This window comes from Phaethon aethereus, assembly GCF_964289735.1.
Source record: "Phaethon aethereus genome assembly, chromosome: 19".
In the NCBI taxonomy this organism is placed as follows: Eukaryota; Metazoa; Chordata; class Aves; order Phaethontiformes; family Phaethontidae; genus Phaethon; species Phaethon aethereus.
Window position 1 is genome coordinate 9518897 of NC_138595.1, and position 18575 is coordinate 9537471.

An 18575-nucleotide genomic window follows, 5' to 3' on the forward strand; every position below is an offset into this window, starting at 1 on the left:
GCTGCGTCGCTTACTGGAACTCGGCCAGCACCCAGCTGACTGACTGCCCTAAAATAGTCCATGAGGGGATGGCACTTCTCCCCTCCCCGGCTGGGGTGCAGGGCTTGGGCGATGCCTCGCCAAGGTCTTTGCTGGGACCCTCCAGGCTCCCGGGCGTCTGGTACCTTTCTGTGAGCAGGTAGAAATGAGATCTTGCAAATGCCCATGCGGTCTCACCCCGACTTCTTATTTGAAGGGAGTAGGAGGGGGCAGGTTTGGTGGCTCCCAGAGAACTGCGGCAGGATGGACAAGATGGTGGCGGGTACCCTTCCTAGAGGGTAAAACACACCCGCTGACAGCTCCGGGACACTGAAGCACTTCGGGGACGTCTGCTGAGCTTCCTGGAGGGGTGTGCATAGGCAAAGGGCTCTGTTGGGACTAAGGCCCAGCGTGGACGTAGGTCAAAAAAGTGAGAGCGCTACGTCTTATAGACAATGCCAAGCTCTGCTTTATTTTCATCAGTTCGATCAGTACAAAAGCAGACAGCATTATGTTTCACTTTTTATTCTTTTTCATTTCAATTAACACTTTACAAAGTACAAAATATACTGTCATTTATTTTGGAACATTAGGATTTTTTCTTTTTTTCTTTTTTTTTTTTTTTTCTTTTTTTTCCCCATACAGTACATCAATCTCAGCTTTTCAGCATAAGACCAGCAAAGAAAAGAAGCATGTGCACTCGCTGGGAAAGCAAAGCATCCACTTCTCAGCTCCACGCTTCGTGCCCAGCGCACGATCCTCAGCTGCGCCCTGCCCGTGGTGTAACAATGCCCCTCGCGCAGAGGCCGGCACGAAGGCCACCGACGCTCCCCTACGCCTTGAGCTCTCACGAGCGCAGCCGGCGCGAGCAGCCTCCCCACAGCCGCAGCCCGGAGCAGGGCGTCCAGCATGGGCCCCTGCACAAGGTGGACTCCTCCAGTCAGTCTGCATTAATCTGGTAATTAAAGGGAAAAAAAATGTCTATTTTGCTCCCCCCCAAAGGCTCAGCTCCGGTGGGGTTTCTGAAAGAGGTGAGCAGGGAGGAGGGGCCGCAGGTCGGCATGCCCAGGGCTGCCTGTGACCCCAGCCTGACTTCAGCCAGTGTGGTGTGGGTGTCTGAGGCCAGAAGTGGTGTTTCCCTTACAGAGAAAATGAGACATAAATAACTTCTTTTAAGAAGGTCCTAAAGATTTGCGTTTCCTGCCCGGGCTGCCCAGCACGGCCGTTCCGAGCAGCTGGGGAGCAGGGGCAGACCCTGGTCCAAGCTGAGCAGCTGCCGCACCAGGAGCCCCTCTGCCCTCTTGGCAGTTCTAGAAATTTGGGTTAATGCTATGGCCATCCTGGGCATCTGGGGAAGACCTGGGCTCCTTTTTAAGTCCAAAAAAGGGGAGAAAGCGAGAAATGCTTAGTCTTGTTCAAGCCAGTTGAGACACTATTAAAGTGGCGACGCACTATGGCCGTGGAAGGGCTGACCCCCACCTATGTGCCCAATGTAGTGAAGTTATGGCATAAACCTGCGCCGTGACCTCACAGGGCGATGTCTTGCTGCGTTTTAGCCCAGAGGGACCAAACTGAAAATCTGTCCTTAAGCACTGATGAGGACGATGAGGCTCCCGCCAAATTAACCCTCCCGGGTACCTTTCGCTGCCCAAAGAGCAGGAGACAACTGACATGAGCCAGCGCCGTGCTGTGTGAGGTGGGGCTGCAGATCCAGAGCGTGTTCCCTGGGCACTGCGGCACTGAGGAGACCCCAAATCCCAGCACCACCAGAACTGCTGGCATGGCTCGGTGGCAGGAGCGGGTCTGACATCATCATCTCCCCTAATTTTAGTGAAAACAAGGGGAAGAGCGGGCTACCAGGGGAGTTAATGGAGAGGGAGGGAGACAGGCTCTTCCAAAGGCTGAATCAGAGCATCCTAAGCTGGATCCTGCCATGAGTCACTGCCCGGCAGCCTCCTTCTCCCCTGCCCGTCCCAAGAGCCGTGGCCATCTGACCAGAGTGTCCCGTCGCCGTCACAGCCATCCCCGGCTGCTGCAGAGGCAGCACGGAGGAGGAGGAGGATGCCCTGGCAGAAAACACGGCTGCCACAGTGCTAAAACCAACAGCCCACTCCTCATCTTTGTGCCTCATGAAGCCCAAATCCAAGCCTGCAGCCCATGTACAGAGGAGGGACAATGGGAGGAGTGACACAGCCACAGGCAGCTGGGACATGGGACAGGACCATGCTGGTGTCACACTGAGCACAGCCCTAGGCTGGCGAGAGGCAGGCGAGTGCCACCACCCTCTGCATCGCCAGGCCCCGATCCGGGCACTACCAGCACTCAGACGCAGTTCTCACACCCCCACCAGCGGCCATTGCATTGGCACGATTATTTGCAGCAGCAGCAGCAGCAGCGGCAGTGAGGTTTTTGGGTGAGAGGTGAGGGCAGCCCCAGCTCCAGCACAATCAGAAACACCGGGAAAAGACTCTTCCAGTGCCTCTGGGGAGCTGCAAAAGCACCCCAGCCCCCTGCCCCAGGGACACCGATGTGCTCCTCTGGTCCCCCCCCGCCATCGGAGCAGTTCGCAAATGCAGAGCAAATAAAAACATGGAGGAAGGAAGAACTGAGATGGCATGGCTTGGACCCTGCGGGGCTGGGAGAGGGGACCCCGGTGGGCAGGGTATGGAGGAGAGTGAGGGCACAATTCGGTTTTTAATTCTATGGTAAAACTAAAGCAAGGCCAAGGTCACTGAGCGGGAGCAGCCAGTGTCTGTTGCTAATGGTCAAAGGAAAAACTGGGCGCTCCTACTGCAGAGCCGTCCTGCTCCGACACTGAACCTCCCAGCCCCAGCACAGCCCGGCACGCGCCGGCGCAGGGCTGGCCCCTGCGGAACAGCATGGAGCCCCGGACACGGCGAGGCAAAACACAGAGGTTTGCTCCCAGGAAGATGTTCAAAACTCTGTGATTTTTGCAAGAACAGGACTGGTTAAACAGACTGCCTACGCGTACTGCTGCAGATGAACGGCGCGGCTGGATGGGACAGCCCTGAGCACCCTTCGCAGGCCAGTCCTGCCTGGAGACAACGCCACCTTTGGAAGGTTTGCAGTTCCCGCAGCTGTAGCAGCAGAGACAGATCTTTAGGTAATTTCAGTGACCTTAAAAATTAAAAAAAATCACAAGGCTGGCCTTAAAAATAACTACAAGAAACAACTACAACAACAGGCTGTGGGTTTCTTCTTCTTTGCTCTATGCGTACAACCCCGTGGCCCCTTTCTTCAGCTTCCCACACAGCAAATGCTGTTTTGCTCTTCTCACCGACCACAAACCCAAAGAAAACCAATTGGTTTTCATCAGCAAAAGGGAAATTCCCTCTGCGTCCCCTTCCAGCCGACAGGAACGACTCTGGGCGGGCAGCGAGCACACAGAGGGAGAGGCGGCTGCGTTTGCTGGGGCTGCATCTCCTGTGCGACCTGCTCCCCAGAGCAGCTCCCGCCGGCCTGAGCCCGGCGCCTGTTTCAGCGTGTTTCAGCAGGCAAACGGCGCTGAACTCCTCTTTCGGGGCCTGGAGGAGCATTAATGTTCACAGCAGCCACCCCAGCAAGCGGGGTGCTTCCAGCGGCATTCCCACAAGGGCCAGGGAATCGGGTGCCTGGAAAACTATGTTTTTCAAGTTACAAAATTGCTGGTAGGAATTCTTTGGGAAAAAGAAAAAGCTTATTACTGTAATTGCAGAAAGCTGGTTTCAAATCCTCAAGACTCTGAGGTAGCAGCAGGAGGACCCCAAAGTACAGCCAGCCTCCGATGGCACCTTTCCAAACGTGCCGTGCAGGACAGACACTGCCTCGGCCACATCCACACAGGGAGGAAAAAAGCAACCAGCCCTCCAAAATGAAGGACGAAAGGAGCCCTTTTTGGGCACCAACTTTCAGGGTTTGGAGGACACTGGTAAAACTGCTGCGTCTGCCCAGAGAGCGGCATTCGGCAGTTGATTGTCTCTCCTATGGTACAGGCAGAGGACAAAGCTAAGACAGAGGGGAGCAAAGTGCTCCTGCTCTGCTCTCGGAGGTATTTCAAAATTTCAGTCCTGCCAGGCAACTCTGTCCATCTCTGATCCAAAATCCACCCACATTTCATTTACAAAATTCTGCAGAAAGCAAAAAACATGAAAAACAAAAAAACCAAGGGAGCCCAGGGAATTACGCAGCTGGTTTGCAACCACACCAGCACTCGCGCAGCCGGGGCGGCGCCGCGCTGGGCTGGCCGGGGCGATGCTCAGCCACGCGGCCAGAGCAGGGGGTGCGCGGCTGCCGTCCCTCGCCGCTCCCTGCGCCTCGCCTGCAGAACTTACGGGCTTCTAGCCGGGATGAGCTGCCTGCGGTTCGTGGTCCCTCACGGTCAGGCCCTCACCAAACCGGGGGCAGGCAGCCGCACCGGTGGATCTCCGCAAGGGAATTACAGACTAGGGAGAAGCTATCACATGTAATCTGCAATTAGAAGGTAACATTCAGTCCTAGGCTTCGGTATTCAAATTATCTTTCCAACCTGAAGGGGAAACGTTGGGTGCCGTCTAGAGCCACAAAGAAAGGGACATCTTGGCTATGTATGTTCCAAAGAGGTACGTTTCTCTGCACATTCATACCCGAAAATTAGAATATACTTTGTTTGATACATACTCCATTCATTTCCCCTGCTTACAACAGGGTCAGTGCATTGCTCCAGGCTCACCAGAGCTTCTGCAGGGGCTATTGCTGCTACAGCAAGAATTTGCTGATCAGCCTCCAGTGCACGTCCCCTGTTGCAGAACCCAGTCCTTTTCTTCACCTGTGCTCACTAGGGCTGGTATTTCAACCGAGCTGTGCTTCATGAAAGTTAAATAAAGAAGGAGGCCAAGGGATGGACAGCAAAGTAACTGGACATTCAAAGTCCAGCATTTCCCTGCCAGGTGTCCTGGGAAGGTCGCACAACCCTGCGCACAGAGCGTTTCTGTACTGGCTCAGTGCTGCCGGGACGCCCGAGGGATATCGCTGGCCCCGGACACATATGGCCCACGCAGGGTATGGAGAGACAGACAGATGGACGCACTCATGGGGAGAAGGTATCTATATCTGGAGGCAGATCTGCACATCTCAGCCAATGCAAACACATCCCAGCACATGCTATAAAATGTAAACAGTTTGGCAAAGGCTGGGTTTTACTTTCTGGCAGGTAATAAAAGTTTAATCCAATCCAGCATTTGCAGGCAGGACTGGAACAGGTAAGTGAGATGCCTTATGCTGCTTACTGGAGATGCCCACAATAGTCACAGTAACAGAGGAAAGAAATCCTCATCAGAAAATGACTTCTTGCCCATCGCTGAATGCTGCTGCGAGACACTTTCGTGCGGGAGCTAGCAGCTGACACAGGCTTGGGTTGAGTGAATAATTGCTCCCTCGTCATTATCAGAAAATACCAATTATCCGGTGCCAAGACAGGAACATTTGCTCTCACTGAGCACTGACTGTGCTGACACGGGGCCCGGCACCCTCTACTCAAGTCGCTGACCTCTGAATTAGGGAGTTTGAATGGACAGGAAAAGCCACAAGGATGCGACTAACCCCTCTGGCCACAGTGCCTGACACCACCGTTGCCTCAAAACGCACAGCGGTACTTGGAGGCTTTCCCCCCAACGTGAGGTTGAGCACTGGAAGATTTTCTGAATGCTGGGGATTTGGGAGGGCTCGTGGCACCCTTGCTGGGACGGTGCTGCTGGGACAAATGCATCCCTAGAGGTCACTGGGCTGAGCGGGGACGCTGGGCGGGGAGAGCAGTTCTGATTCAAAAAGGAAGAAGAATGAAAATGCTTTTGTGTTCACAGTAACAAGCAAACCTAGGTACATTCATATTTGCACAACTAAAAAAGAATTCCTCCATGTCACTCGGTACCCCAGCCATCCCCGCCTCCCCACTGGCCTTTCCAGGCCTGTCCCCTAACGGGGACCTCCGCAGACCCTTGCTGCCACACCATGGAGACGTGTGGGAAACTGCCGAGACAGAAACAGGGATGCCCACAGGAACAGAGAAGCCAGGGCCGACGCCACGGCTGCTACAAGTCAGCATGGACTAAACCCATGGCCCTTCTGCAGCGGGGGCAGTAACGCCTACATTAGCTTACACCAGGGAGGTTGTCCCCTTTGTAACAGAAAAAAATTCAAGCATTGTACAGCAAAGCTAAGAAAAGATGGGAAACGGCTTCCTTCAGAGCCAGACTCTGACCAAACTCCTGCAATTTAGCCTCTGATGTCCCCAACAGCTTCCCTACCTTCACGAGATGTCAGAGTCACACTATTAAAACCCCATCCCGGGGACGCACTGTGAGACAACAGGTCCCTGCACGCAGCAGCTGGTGGGGGAACGTGTCAGGAGCTCACGCCTGGGGGTGGCAAATCCAGCCCCTGCAAATGCAGCGCACACGCCAGCGCAGTCTCTGTGCGGAGCTGCCTTCTGCTGTGCCTCTCGCAGTTCGCACGCTGCCGAGAGCATCAAGAGCATCAGGAAGACCACCGTGTGCTCACGGGGCTACGCTGGAGCCTGAGTGACCTCTGCTACGTGCCCCTTGTGCTGCACTGCCTTCTTTCCCTGCCAGCACCTGCAGAACAAAACTTCATGCCTCAGAAAAATTAAACCTGATAAAGCAATCATGACCTTCCCGTAGCGTTTTCCTTCAAGTGTCAGTCCTGAAAACCCCCACACCTGCTCTGCATGGAATGTCTTAAAAGACTAAATTACCGTTCAGTGCCATTTGCAACCCACAAGCAGGGTCTGACATCAACAAGCTTTTTGTTAGAGATGAGGGTTGATTCACCTCTGACCAACAACATTCTCTACCTGTACCCCTTGGGAATGATAACGCTGAGCCTGGAGCTAAAAATACATTTGGAAGCAGCAACACGATGTTTATATGATGAATGCTCTTTATACACGGCATTGCCATTAAGCAAGTCTTAATACTAATGTTACTCGCTGCAGGTGCCATGATCTCTGCACCCCAGTCAAACCCAAATACTTCATCAAGGCCGCCCTATGCAAGAGAGATTATCGCACGCCCCTTAAAGCACGGCACTGCAGAAACTCGGCCAGCTGCAAACCAAGCTGACTTCAGCATCTGACAAGAAACAGAAAGCTGCACAAACCCATGCAAGGATGCATTTATGGGGCAAACTGAAAAACAGCAACCTGAAAGAGCCGAAAGGTCAGCTGCAAGGCAGCACCCCCAGTGCACTTGGTGAGGCGTAACTGAAGTATCAAACTAGGGGTGTTTTGGGTAAAAACCTTTTCCCACCTGGACCCTACCACACAGCTCCCCTGGTCAGCGGGAACTCTGACCGCACGCTTCCAATGAGCGAGTTCAAACAGCCACTCTTATTTTTAACAGGAAAAGATGCTCCTCCAGATTTCCACCTATTTAAAAATAACCCACAGATTTAAAGGTCCGCGCAGGCCAACAAATGTGAGTTTCTCAATAAATACCAGAGCTCTGCATTAGCCATGCGTTGCCTTCTGGCCACCGAGCCACCAGCAGCCACCTCTACCAGCAAACCACGCGCCCGCAGAGAGCGGCGGCGCAGCCTCGTGCGGAGACGCTGGGGAAGGCCGCCATGAACCGGCCCCGCAGCAAATGCGGTGACGAGCCCAGGTCACGCCGAAGACGTGGCGGGCAGGAGGTGCAGGAGGTGCCCCCCGCGGCCGGCGCCTGGACCCAGCCGCGGGCAGCGCGGGCACCGGCTCGGTGCCGGCGGGAACTGGAAGCCCCACTGCAGACCCCTCAGCCGGGGTCTGGGCAGGCACTGTGCAAACGAATCGCCGCTACTTACGCGCTGAAGCAACTCAGGGCAACAACTAAAATATACGTAAAGGAGCAATTTTCCTACAGTCTCTGCTTGAGGCACCAAACTGAAGAGGAACGGGGTGCTTCCAACGCAGGCGGGAATGGGTCATGGGGGTCTCTGCCTACTCACAGCGAGCGGAGGAGCCACAGCTTTGCTCCAGGTCAGCTTCGCTGCTGCTCTTTGCTAAAAACATGGAGAGAAATCCCGACAGCGTAACTAAGTATTCATATTGCCTATATACTTGAATTAAAAATATATAGTGAATAAATGTGTGTATACAGCACTTACTACACACATATACATACACACACAGAGCGTGTGCCTAGAGTATACACACATGTACTCACGCAGTATATATTAACCTCTATTGCTCAAGTATATATGCTATATACAGTATACAGCCATACGAACATAAAACACAGGTATTTATATATGTGTACAATAGAGACATACTAAGTTATTTCTATGTAAACACTATACGGTTATATGAACATACACACACACTTGCACAGTAGAAAGGAATTTGCAGCCAAAATCTAATTGGAGCAGGGGAAAAAAAGACAAAAAAACTGCACAGTAACTCACACAACATAAGAAAGTTTGAAATTTCTAAGAAACCAAAGGCCTTGGAGAAAAAAGGTGGGTGCGGGAGGGCTAAGTTCTCCTTCCCTGCCCACCCCTCCTTGCAGGGCTGGAAATGCTTTTTGCATTTCACCATTTGGTGAATTTTTGTGCAACGAGAGGAACCGAGAGGGCACAGGGAGGGTCCCGCAGCACTGAGGTGATCCCTGATGAGCAGCAGCCACGGCCGGGTGAAACTCTCCCGAGAGCTGAGCAGGGACGCTCGGGGCAGCGCGGGTGGCTGACGGGCAACCCGGGCTTTCAGCGATGCAGACGCCCAGCCGAAGGGCGTCCCAGTAAGACATGTTCCTCCTTTTATCCACACACCGTTACACAGCAAATCCAGGGATGCTGAGAGGCATTATTATCATAAGGCATTTAAAAAAAAAAAAAAAAAGACCCTTCAATTTTTCCCCACCCCAAAGGCCAGGTGCTGGGAGAGTGGGAGCTGTTGAGCAACTTTAAGAGCCACTGCTTTGGGCTCATAAAGCGCTGTGGTATTATATTATTATTATTACTGCTATTAAGTTTTTTTAAAAAGCCCCTACAGACCCCTTCCTGCTTTATCCAGTGAAGGTTTCACAAACACCATCACGGCACAAGTGTGCACTGATCCTGCCCGCATGCTACACTGCCCTGCCTCAGGGCTCTGGTTCAAGGTTCAACCAATTCTGGCTAAATTCAGAATATCTCAGCTCCCACCAGCAAAGCAATGTGGGGAACGCTAAAGGGAAAGCATTAAATCACCCCAAGTTGTCTGAAACAATCTTCTTGCTTCTCAGGACAAGAGAGGAAAAAAAAAAAGGTGAAGCTGAGGAAGATGGCAGAGACAGAGGGTCTGTCAATGGCACTTTACACCTTGTGAATTTTTCTGGCTAACTTTCTCGTGTCGGGACATCAACCTGCTTTGTGAAGTTCTGAAATACCCCAAAGACTTTTACAGAGTTCACAAATTTAAGGCCGACTCCCTCAGGAAAAAAAAGTGGAAAATTTAGGTTAAAAAATCAGCCTGAGTGCAAAGTTAAAAAAAAATTAAAACCTATTTTTTTCACTTTCTCTTAAGGCTCAGTAAAGTTGTTGCTTTTTTCAAGTAATTCCTTGCTGTACACGTCACGGTCCTTAGAAAGCAGCACTAGCACCTGCGGAAGGCAACACACATTGCTCCCTGTCACAGAGAGTGGCTAAATAATCACTTTCCAGCGGTTGACAAAACCCAGGAGCACAAAGAAAGCCCTGTCCTGGTGACACTGTCCATGCACACAGGGAAAGCTTAGGCTCAACTCGGCCGACCAGAAAGCTTGGCTGGCAATTCAGCGGCTGTACACCAACTAATGTGCTGGTATCCGCCTCCAAAAAAATCCTGCATAGTCCTACAAACACCCCAATCTGCCATCCCAAGGAAAAACCCTTCAACAAATTACTTGGTGAAAAGCTACCGACCGCCCTGCCGCATCCTTCAGCTCAGCTCACTGCCAACGACGCTGTGCGGATTCCCATAAAACAAATCCGAGTGCCTTTTTTAAGTATTGCACCGCAGAGCCTGTGCTCGCGTCCTTATGCCACACAGCAGGAGACCAAAGCAACTTTCCAAGCAAACATCCAGAGACGCAAGGTGCCACACCTGGAATAAACCTTTACTCCAGAAATCTGGAGTGAATATAACATATCATGGGGCAATTCTGAAAACCCATGTAAAGGAACAGCTAAACATACAGTTTGATAAAGTATTAAACATGTGCCTAAGCGTTTCTCAGCAGGGATGCTTTAACTCAGTTAGGGCCTTAAAGGAAAGCTACCCAAGTTTTTTCCTGTGGATGCTCTGATTCCCCGTCTAGCTGCCACGCAACATCCCGCTGATTAAAAATCAGAAAGATTTGAAACTCAATGTCTGGGTCCGGCGCCACCAGAAACCACAGACGTTCAGCTCTGCCCTGCAGCACCATGAATGGAGAACTAAACAGCGAGCTGCAAGCCAGTGTGTGTGCTTGCATGTCCTACACACCAGTATAAACCATGCCCGCAGCACGATCTCAGGTGCTTGCTTACTGCCTCCAGATTAATGCAAAAACCTGGCTCAAACCTGCAAGATGCAGCCTCAGGAAAATCATGCTAGAGGCTGTCTCTTAAGCAAGGTTGGAAAGCCCTCATTAAAATGGTAAGACCTGCAATTTCTTCACATCAAAAATAAAACTGGAAGAAGTCTAGAAATGCAAGATATACTTGGGCTCCTAACCGTAAAAGCAGAATCCTCTGCAGACGGCTTCTCCTTTCCACCACCCCTCGCTGCACGGTCACAGCACGGTGCAGACCACTGGTACCTACATCTTGGGTGACTCTTGCTCTCCCAACACTGGTCCCTGCTGTCCTCCACAGTGCTGGGAGCGGCCGCGGGCACGATTTGGAGGTGGGTGCCGCCATGGGGCTCAACGCGTGGGTCCTGCTGGCCCACAGCTTTGGCTCAAGCAAACACACTCCTGCTGCCCCACAGGAAAAGCCCACGTCACCTTCCCACAGCAGGACCAGAAGGAAACACCTTGGGCTTTATGCATTTTCAGTACAGTTCTGTTTTCAAGTTGGGCTGCCCACTGAACCCAGTGGAAAAACCCCGGGAGTCAAGTCCCCAGCCGGCAGCGATTTCCACCCTGGTGATGAAGGAGCTGAGGAAAAACTGCAGGAAGGTCCCAGCAGGGCTTGGGCACCCTCCTGGCCCTGGTGGGGGACAACTCATTGCGGCTGTTGGCCAAGGTGGCCCAGGATGTGTAGGAGCAATACTTGTGTCCTTGTGAACGTATACAAAATGGATGGGAAAAAGCCCGAGGGGACAGGAGAAGAGACACCTCCCTCTTCTTGCTGGCCCTGGGGGACAAGGGCTGGGGGATGGCTCTGATGTGGGGGCGAGGGGACAGCAGCTGCACTGGAGCAGGGGACATGGCGGGAGGACACTGGGGGCGGTGGGAAGGTGACTGGGGAAAACTGAGCTAAAACGGCCAAGTTTCAATGCAGACAGAAGTCTTGGTGGCACCACCTGCCAGGAGGTGGGCCAGAGCAATGCCCACCTGAGCAGCCAGGCAGAAAGGGAAAAAGGGGAAAATTCAAACAACTGATATTTTCCCCTTTTCCAACACCAAACAGTTTTGCCAGGGGAAACACAACCCAATGCCCATCCCATCTCAACATACGCCACCACAGACAGTCCTCGGAAAGTCTGATGCGAGGAGACAAGCCAGCACTATGCGACGTCTTTTCTGTTTAATTCCACATTTCATTTTGTTTATGGTTTTCACGGCTCTCTCTGAGCAAGCAGCCCGTCCGTCCCGGCTGTGCCGTGAAGCTCTCGGCAGAGCGCCCGCGCACGTGGCCATCCGTGCCGCCACGCCTGGGGAGAGATGGGTGTCCCCGGGCAGCTCGTTCCACACCAAGAACACGGGCAGGTTACACTTTGCCTTGGAGTTGAACGTCAGGAAATCGTCTGAACTCCCCTTCCTCCTGCCCCTCATTCATACATTTAATAAAATAACAATAATAATAATTATAATTAAAACAAAGGCTTATTGGAGCTGTTTCTGCTCAACTTTCCACAGTCTCTTTTCATGTCACTCTCTGGAATCAGATTTTTCAAGAAATACTGTGAGAAAAAAAGAATAATAATAATAATAATTATAATAATAATAATTATAATAATAAAAAGCATCTGGAACCAGCTCAGAAGATTTCTAATGCTTTTCAGCTTGACTGACTTGGAGTGCATTGACCACACCGTTTATATTTTCTTCAGGTACCTGCAAGAAAACAGAAAGAAAGGTCATGCTCTAGCAAAAGCCAGGGAGGGACGACAAAGAAAGGAGAGGCAGGAGACAAAGCCAGAAGTGTCCCAAGGAGCCGGGTACTTTGTAGCTGGACACCTGAACCCCGCTGACTAAGGACTCCATCTATCAGAGACACCCTCTGGTTCCAAAGCGTTAAGCCACGGTACCCGTGGGAGCAAACACTGTAAGCGAGATCTGGCTGGTTTGCTGCCTGTATGGTGGGCGCTGGTGGGGAAGCAACAGTTTTGGGGTTTTCCTTTCTTTCTCTTCTTCCTCTCCCCTGCTTTCTCTTCCTTTTCTTGGTAAAGCATTTGTATACCAGGAGCTCGCTCATGCAAAGGGCATGTGCCGATAGATTTATGTGTCTGCCTAAGGGCCCCATGAAGCTCTCTGCGGCATCCTACAGGTTTGGGACCCGTAAGCGTGGGTGGGGAGACCACACCGGGTGACAGCAGGGCACGTCCATCAAAAGAAGATGAGAATTGCCGATCTGCTTATGGTAAGGAGTCCCAGATGGTGCAGTGCAACACCTGAGCTTTCTTATCCAGTCTTGTGGTGACACTTAACCATAGAAGTCCATATACAAAATTATTAGTGGGTGTCTTTTCACACTTACTGCAAGAAAAAAAATCCTTGTAACAGAAGATGCAAAAGATCTCAGAGCGACTGTCATCGGTAGAAAAGAATATCACAAGTAAAGTTACATCAGACAGAAAAGAGGCGCCTGACCATTACATAAACTCCGAGACGACACTCAGGGGACAGGCAGCTAACAGCTCTTGGAAAGTAGAAAGGGGACTGAGGGAAAATAAATTATCTGTGAGCTGCTGCAAGAAGCCAAAATAATTCATGTTAAGTAAGCTGAAGGAGGGACTGCCTCCTCTGCGAGCTGTCTGAGTCCTTGGCCAGGAGCACAATACCTGGATTTGCTGGGCACCCTCCAGAGCTCAGACAGTGTAAATAGAACTGGACTGTGATTGTCTGCAAGGCTACACAAAAAATGTTAAATCTTCCAATGGAACCTCTGATGATGTGTGAACAAAAGTCAGCTGGGAAAGGATGAAAATAATCTTAAAACAACCATACAGCAAATTCTTCTGGGTTAGGAAGAAAACCCCAGCAAACCTCCACTGCAGGAAGTAGAACTTTGAGACAGGACTCTCCACTGTCTCGCCTTCACCATTTTTCCCAGTATGTTGAACACTGCGGTGGCAGAAGCTGCATGAGACTCTTTTTCCAGGAGATAATGAGAAAAGACATAGGGGTCAATTTTGCAAAAGCCACTTCCTTAGGCAGCCCCAGTGGATGATCAGCAGGTGTCTCCGTATGCGCATTTAGTGCAGTACAGGAGAAGGAGGAAGCAGAACCAGCCAGTTCTGGTCCACTGGCTTTGACCTGCATGGACCCACCTCCTTGATTAAACACCATGGGCTGCTGTTCACTTCATTCACTGCAAAATGCTTGACTCCCTTAACATCAAGGGAATGGTCTCAATCATACCACAGATGACTGGGCCAGATTTTCTCCAGGACAGATGTGCAAACAGTCTTGATTTGTGGGACAGAGCCTAGCTTGCCACCAGTGGAGAAGTCCTACCCCTCTCTGCCCTTTAGAAAAGATCCCTGTCCCAGCGCAGCTGGTGCAACATGTTCCGTTGCCAGCCATGGCGGATGAAAGCATCTACCATGAACGGAAAAGTAAACTCCAGACATGAGTCTTCAGCCTCATTAAATGCAAAATGCCGGTGAAGATGAGGAAGACACCTTCGAGCACATGACAGCGAGAGCAGAGCACCTGGAAAAGGGGAAAGGGACTCTTCTCACTTGCTCTCTCTAGAGGGAGCTGGAAACCACAGCTCTCTCCAGCCCGACCTTATGGCACCCAGGGGACACACCAGAGACCTGGAGGTTCCCATCTCGGCATTGTCTCCCAAAGGGATTTCTTCTCAATCACAAATCCTGATTTCCAGGGGAAACTTCTACAGCTACAGCACTGCAGGAAGACCTGAGTATTAACACCGAGGTCAAATAAAAAATTAAGCAACAAAAACCACCTTAAGATGCACAGGAGAAAAAAGATCAGGCGAAAAAGCACAACAAGCTTTTATAAAGCGCTCTAAATTTTTGACAAGTACTGAACAACTGTAAATAAAGAAAGGGAGAATGTGGAGAAAGGGTTCAAGACTCACTTAGATCTTGATGAGCATCACTAAAAGTCAGGGTGTCTGGGTAGCAAAGTTAAGGAAAACATGCCAAAATCTAGGTGAGGATCTTGGCCAACAAAACCAACCTGGAGCCAGCAGGCACACAGTCCAGCCACCGCTCACGGAGCAAAGTCAAGCAAAAGAAGGCTTGAAATGCACCAGCGTTCAACGCATTCTGGTGGGAGGATATGACAGCTAGAATAGCACTGTCCAGAAGAAAAGGCTTTTAAAACCGTAAGAAAACAAAACAGCATGTCGCAAGGAAAATGCTAAAATACCGATCAGAGTAAGAAAGATCTGCAGACCTTAATGCGTGGCCCAAATAACATCCTGCCAGCTGCTCAGAGGCAGGGATCTGCTGGGCTCAGAGGCAGCAGGATGAGCCACTTTTAAAAGGCGGAGCTGCCTGCAGAGTCATCACAATTATATGGGACAAGTTTTAAGCGAAATATCTATTTTAACTGACGGGGCTTAGCTCTCCAGGTATTGCTTTACAACTAGAAGCACTCTGCACCTTGTGCTCTGCACAGAAAGCATGCAGCTGGGGCTACAACAACAGGTAGGAATGTGAGGCAAAGCTAACAGTATTGATTTTAAAATGGTGTTTTATTAGCTTATCTTATCAGCACAGTTACTATTCAAGAAAATAAGACAAACATATATAACACTTTGACCTTTGCTATCTGGAATAATATTTACTTTTACTCTTTACACACATGACCTAAAGGCTGCAAATGGTTCACATCAACTGTGAAAAACCAAAGTAATTAGCTAAAAAAATCCCGCCTTGAACCCATTGGAGCTTTTACAGGTCAAAAGTAAGGCCTGAGCAGTGACTTGACAGTGATGAAAGGAGAAGTATAAAGCAATAAAGGGCACATTCAAGAAAGATAAAAAAAAAAGCACAAAGCAGCTGAGTTTTGTTGGCTTTGTTAGCACATGGGCTACTGACTGCCTCCCTCAGGACTTGGGGAATGGGCTCTAAGTCAAATGCCATCCTGTTTGTGGCTACAGGCATAGCAATTTTCCCTTTTCAGGGAAATTCCTCATCGTTGAGGGTGTCCTATACAGCCAAAGGAAGAGCAGAGGTAGGCTGAGAAAGTAAAATATCCGCCAGTATAAAAGAGAAGAGAACCCTGCACAAATGGCATGATCCTCACGCTGATGACTGTGCTGCAACTGCTTATGAGAACAAACACGGCAACACCCTTCTCTGCTTCAGAAGCACCTTCCCTTGCTGTGCTGCCAATTACTGCTGTTTTATCAAAGGCCTACACCATGAGGAGGATGATGTAGTGACAGCAGAGCTAATCAGGACTCACAAGTGGGTCTCAAAACGCAAAGGTAAGGGCCATGCAGGTACAAAGAGAAGAAGGCAGGGCTCTGCTATTGCGAGACTCTCCAAAAAGTTCCCCCCACACAAAAGCACCCTCCTGAGAGTCTGGAGCCCCCAAGTACGTTTGCAGGAAAACGCAGAGGGTTTGTGGCTGCTTCCAATAAAAGATTGTGACGCAGTGGAAGAGACCGCTCGGGGAGGTCATGAAGTCTCCATCACTGCAGGTGTTTAAGGGCAGAGACCAGCCCTTTGCAAGAATGACACACCCCAACGCGGCTTTGCCTTGGGGTAGGGCTGGGCTTGGTTCAGGAGCCTCTGACCCAGGGCAGTGACAGCCAGGAGGCTGGAGAGAGGCATCTGCTGGGCTACGTCAGAGCAAAGGCACTCCAACAAGCTCTCCGGATGGGAAATGATGTTCTCATCATGAGCTTTCTCCCAGGGAAAAGATCTCCCCTATTCCAAAGAAGCTGTCTTGATACTCACCAACGCGTGATCAAACTTAAAAGTACTGATGTAGTAGGCTGGGATGTCAGCTGCGGCCAAAGGCTCAGAAATCTGAGCGACAATTCCACATTCATCTGTGGGGGGAGATAAAAAAATCAATCATTGTCTGAATGGCACCTGGCAGTCTTGCAAAAATCCTGGGTCTCGCCTGCTCTGCACCTATGCAGGGAGGAGTCTGTCTTCCAAAACTACAATTAGAAGGGATCTCTGTAGTAAAACGTGTTCTTTCTCACAGAATCTGTCTCTTTGGGCCACCACGATACATTGCACATTTTATTTTATTGCCTTCTTTTTGTTACAGAGAAATGTAAATCCCTCAGAGGCACAAAACATTAGAACTGGAATGATTTTCAGAGGTCCAAAGAAAGGCAACTAACGGCGTTCCGGAAGGAAGCACCAAAACCAGCCTCATATATCCTTAACCTTCATTTTTCTCTTTAGTTGTTGCTATTAAACACTTTGCATCCCTGCATCTCTGAGTGAGGAGATGCTGACCCGCTGGTCAGCCTGGACACATGTTCCTAGACCACAGACCACCACAGTCCTTCAGACAGGATTTCCCACCAATTTAAATGATTCATCTGTCCTGCTCATTGCAGATCAATAATACATTGTTTCCAGATGAAATCTGAGTTTCACTGATCAAAATTGAACATTTCAACTTGATTGTAAGCTAACATATTTAAACATCCCATATTCAGGGGACTGGTAGGTGTCCTGATGTCCCGTCAATGACATATACGATGACATTTCTACATATTTTGCCTCTAAAATGCATAAAGAGAAGGTGCATGAAAATTTCCTTCTTGCTACTTTTGGTTGTCTGGTGTAGAAGTTGCAATTAGGTATAAAAACCGGCCAAACATTTTTCAGAAATGTTCTTGAAGCCTGTATGTTGTAACTGTTTCAGAGACCATGGGAAGGAGCCCCAGTGTTTTCTGAAGATCAGGCCTTTGTTGCAGTATTCAGATCAGACTCCTTAAATTTAAAGTGGACATAAAAATAGCAAGAACAGTTCTGCAGACATGAAGCACTTGCTCTGTGCTACTTAGGTCCAATATTCTTTTGAGCAGAGAAAATGTTTGCAGCACTGGATGTGAAACAGGACTATGAATAGGACTCCCACTTGGACTGTTACAAATCTACGCTACTAAAGCCACAGAGTTGCCCAAGGACTGCACCAGGGTATGACAGTGCTTTCTGATCACTGATTTCAGTAACCTACAACGCATTCCCATGCCATCTTTTTGCCCACTTTTTCTTTTTAAATAGAGACCCAGCTGTAGCTACCTCCGAAGTCCAGCAGAGGAATGCCATTTAGATGGAGCTGTCAGGCATGTCGCACTTTCAAAAGTATATTTAGAAGTCTGACTTATTAGGTAGGAGTCAGACTCCTCCTCTTGGAAAATCTCAGCTTGCACAGTCATGTTAAGCTGCTGACTCTTAGAAAGCCTCAGCTTCAGATGGATTTTTCCATCATCCTTGAAGGCCCTGAGGCAACTGACTACATGTGCACCAACTGATCCCCCAAATGTCTACCTACCGAAGCCAAGAGGCTGCCCACCAATCCGCACCATCTTCCAGAGTTCGCCAGATGCACTTGTAAACAACAAATTATTAGGAAATCTGTAAAAGAAAAGGAACACCAAATGTGGCAATTAAAACACAGCAGTGTGTCAGATTCTGCCTGCAGCGATGCTGCTGTTCTGTATCCCTGCACTGCTTGAAGTCAACAATAGTGGCGGCAGCAGCTCGGTGAAACTGAGAAAACTCCAGGCAAGCAGGACAGATGCACCTGCCTGCCCCTCCAGATGTCCTACGGTAAATCAGCATCTGATGCTGGAAGTGTGTAGAAGCACCCAGAGAGACACGGAAAAAGACTTCTAAGAAACAGGCCATGCCTCAGCTTTACAAACCTCAAGATCATTAATCTGTGTGATTTGAGCTGCATTTAGAAACACCCAGGGACAGAAGATGTTTCCATACCTACTCTCTCAGGCATATGATCGGTGACCACTGTTTTTGTGTCTGAGCTTCATCAGTGCTTTTTTCCATACCATGCCTGGGAGGTCTCTGGGATCCCTGCAGAGATCCCCATTTCTTAGCAGGGAAAAGACCAGTGGCCAAGAGACATGCCCAAGGTCAAGCAGGCAGTCTGTGACAGAGAAGGAATTGTCCGTCTGGGTTCCCCAAGCACCAGGCTGCCGCTCCAACCCTCTAGCCTCTCCTGATGGCAGAC

General features: G+C 50.1%; 1 protein-coding gene across 1 annotated transcript in view; it reads right to left on the reverse strand.

The window, feature by feature from the left end:
• Positions 1-12200: 12200 nt before the first annotated feature.
• CASTOR2 (cytosolic arginine sensor for mTORC1 subunit 2) overlaps positions 12201-18575 on the reverse strand; it is a gene marked incomplete at both ends in the record, with an annotated part of 123676 nt that continues 117301 nt past the window's right edge. Inside the window, 3 exons of the mRNA XM_082008651.1 lie at positions 12201-12266; positions 16316-16410; positions 17880-17962. Coding sequence (XP_081864777.1) covers positions 12201-12266; positions 16316-16410; positions 17880-17962 — 244 coding nt within the window. The remainder of the gene's footprint in view (positions 12267-16315; positions 16411-17879; positions 17963-18575) is intronic.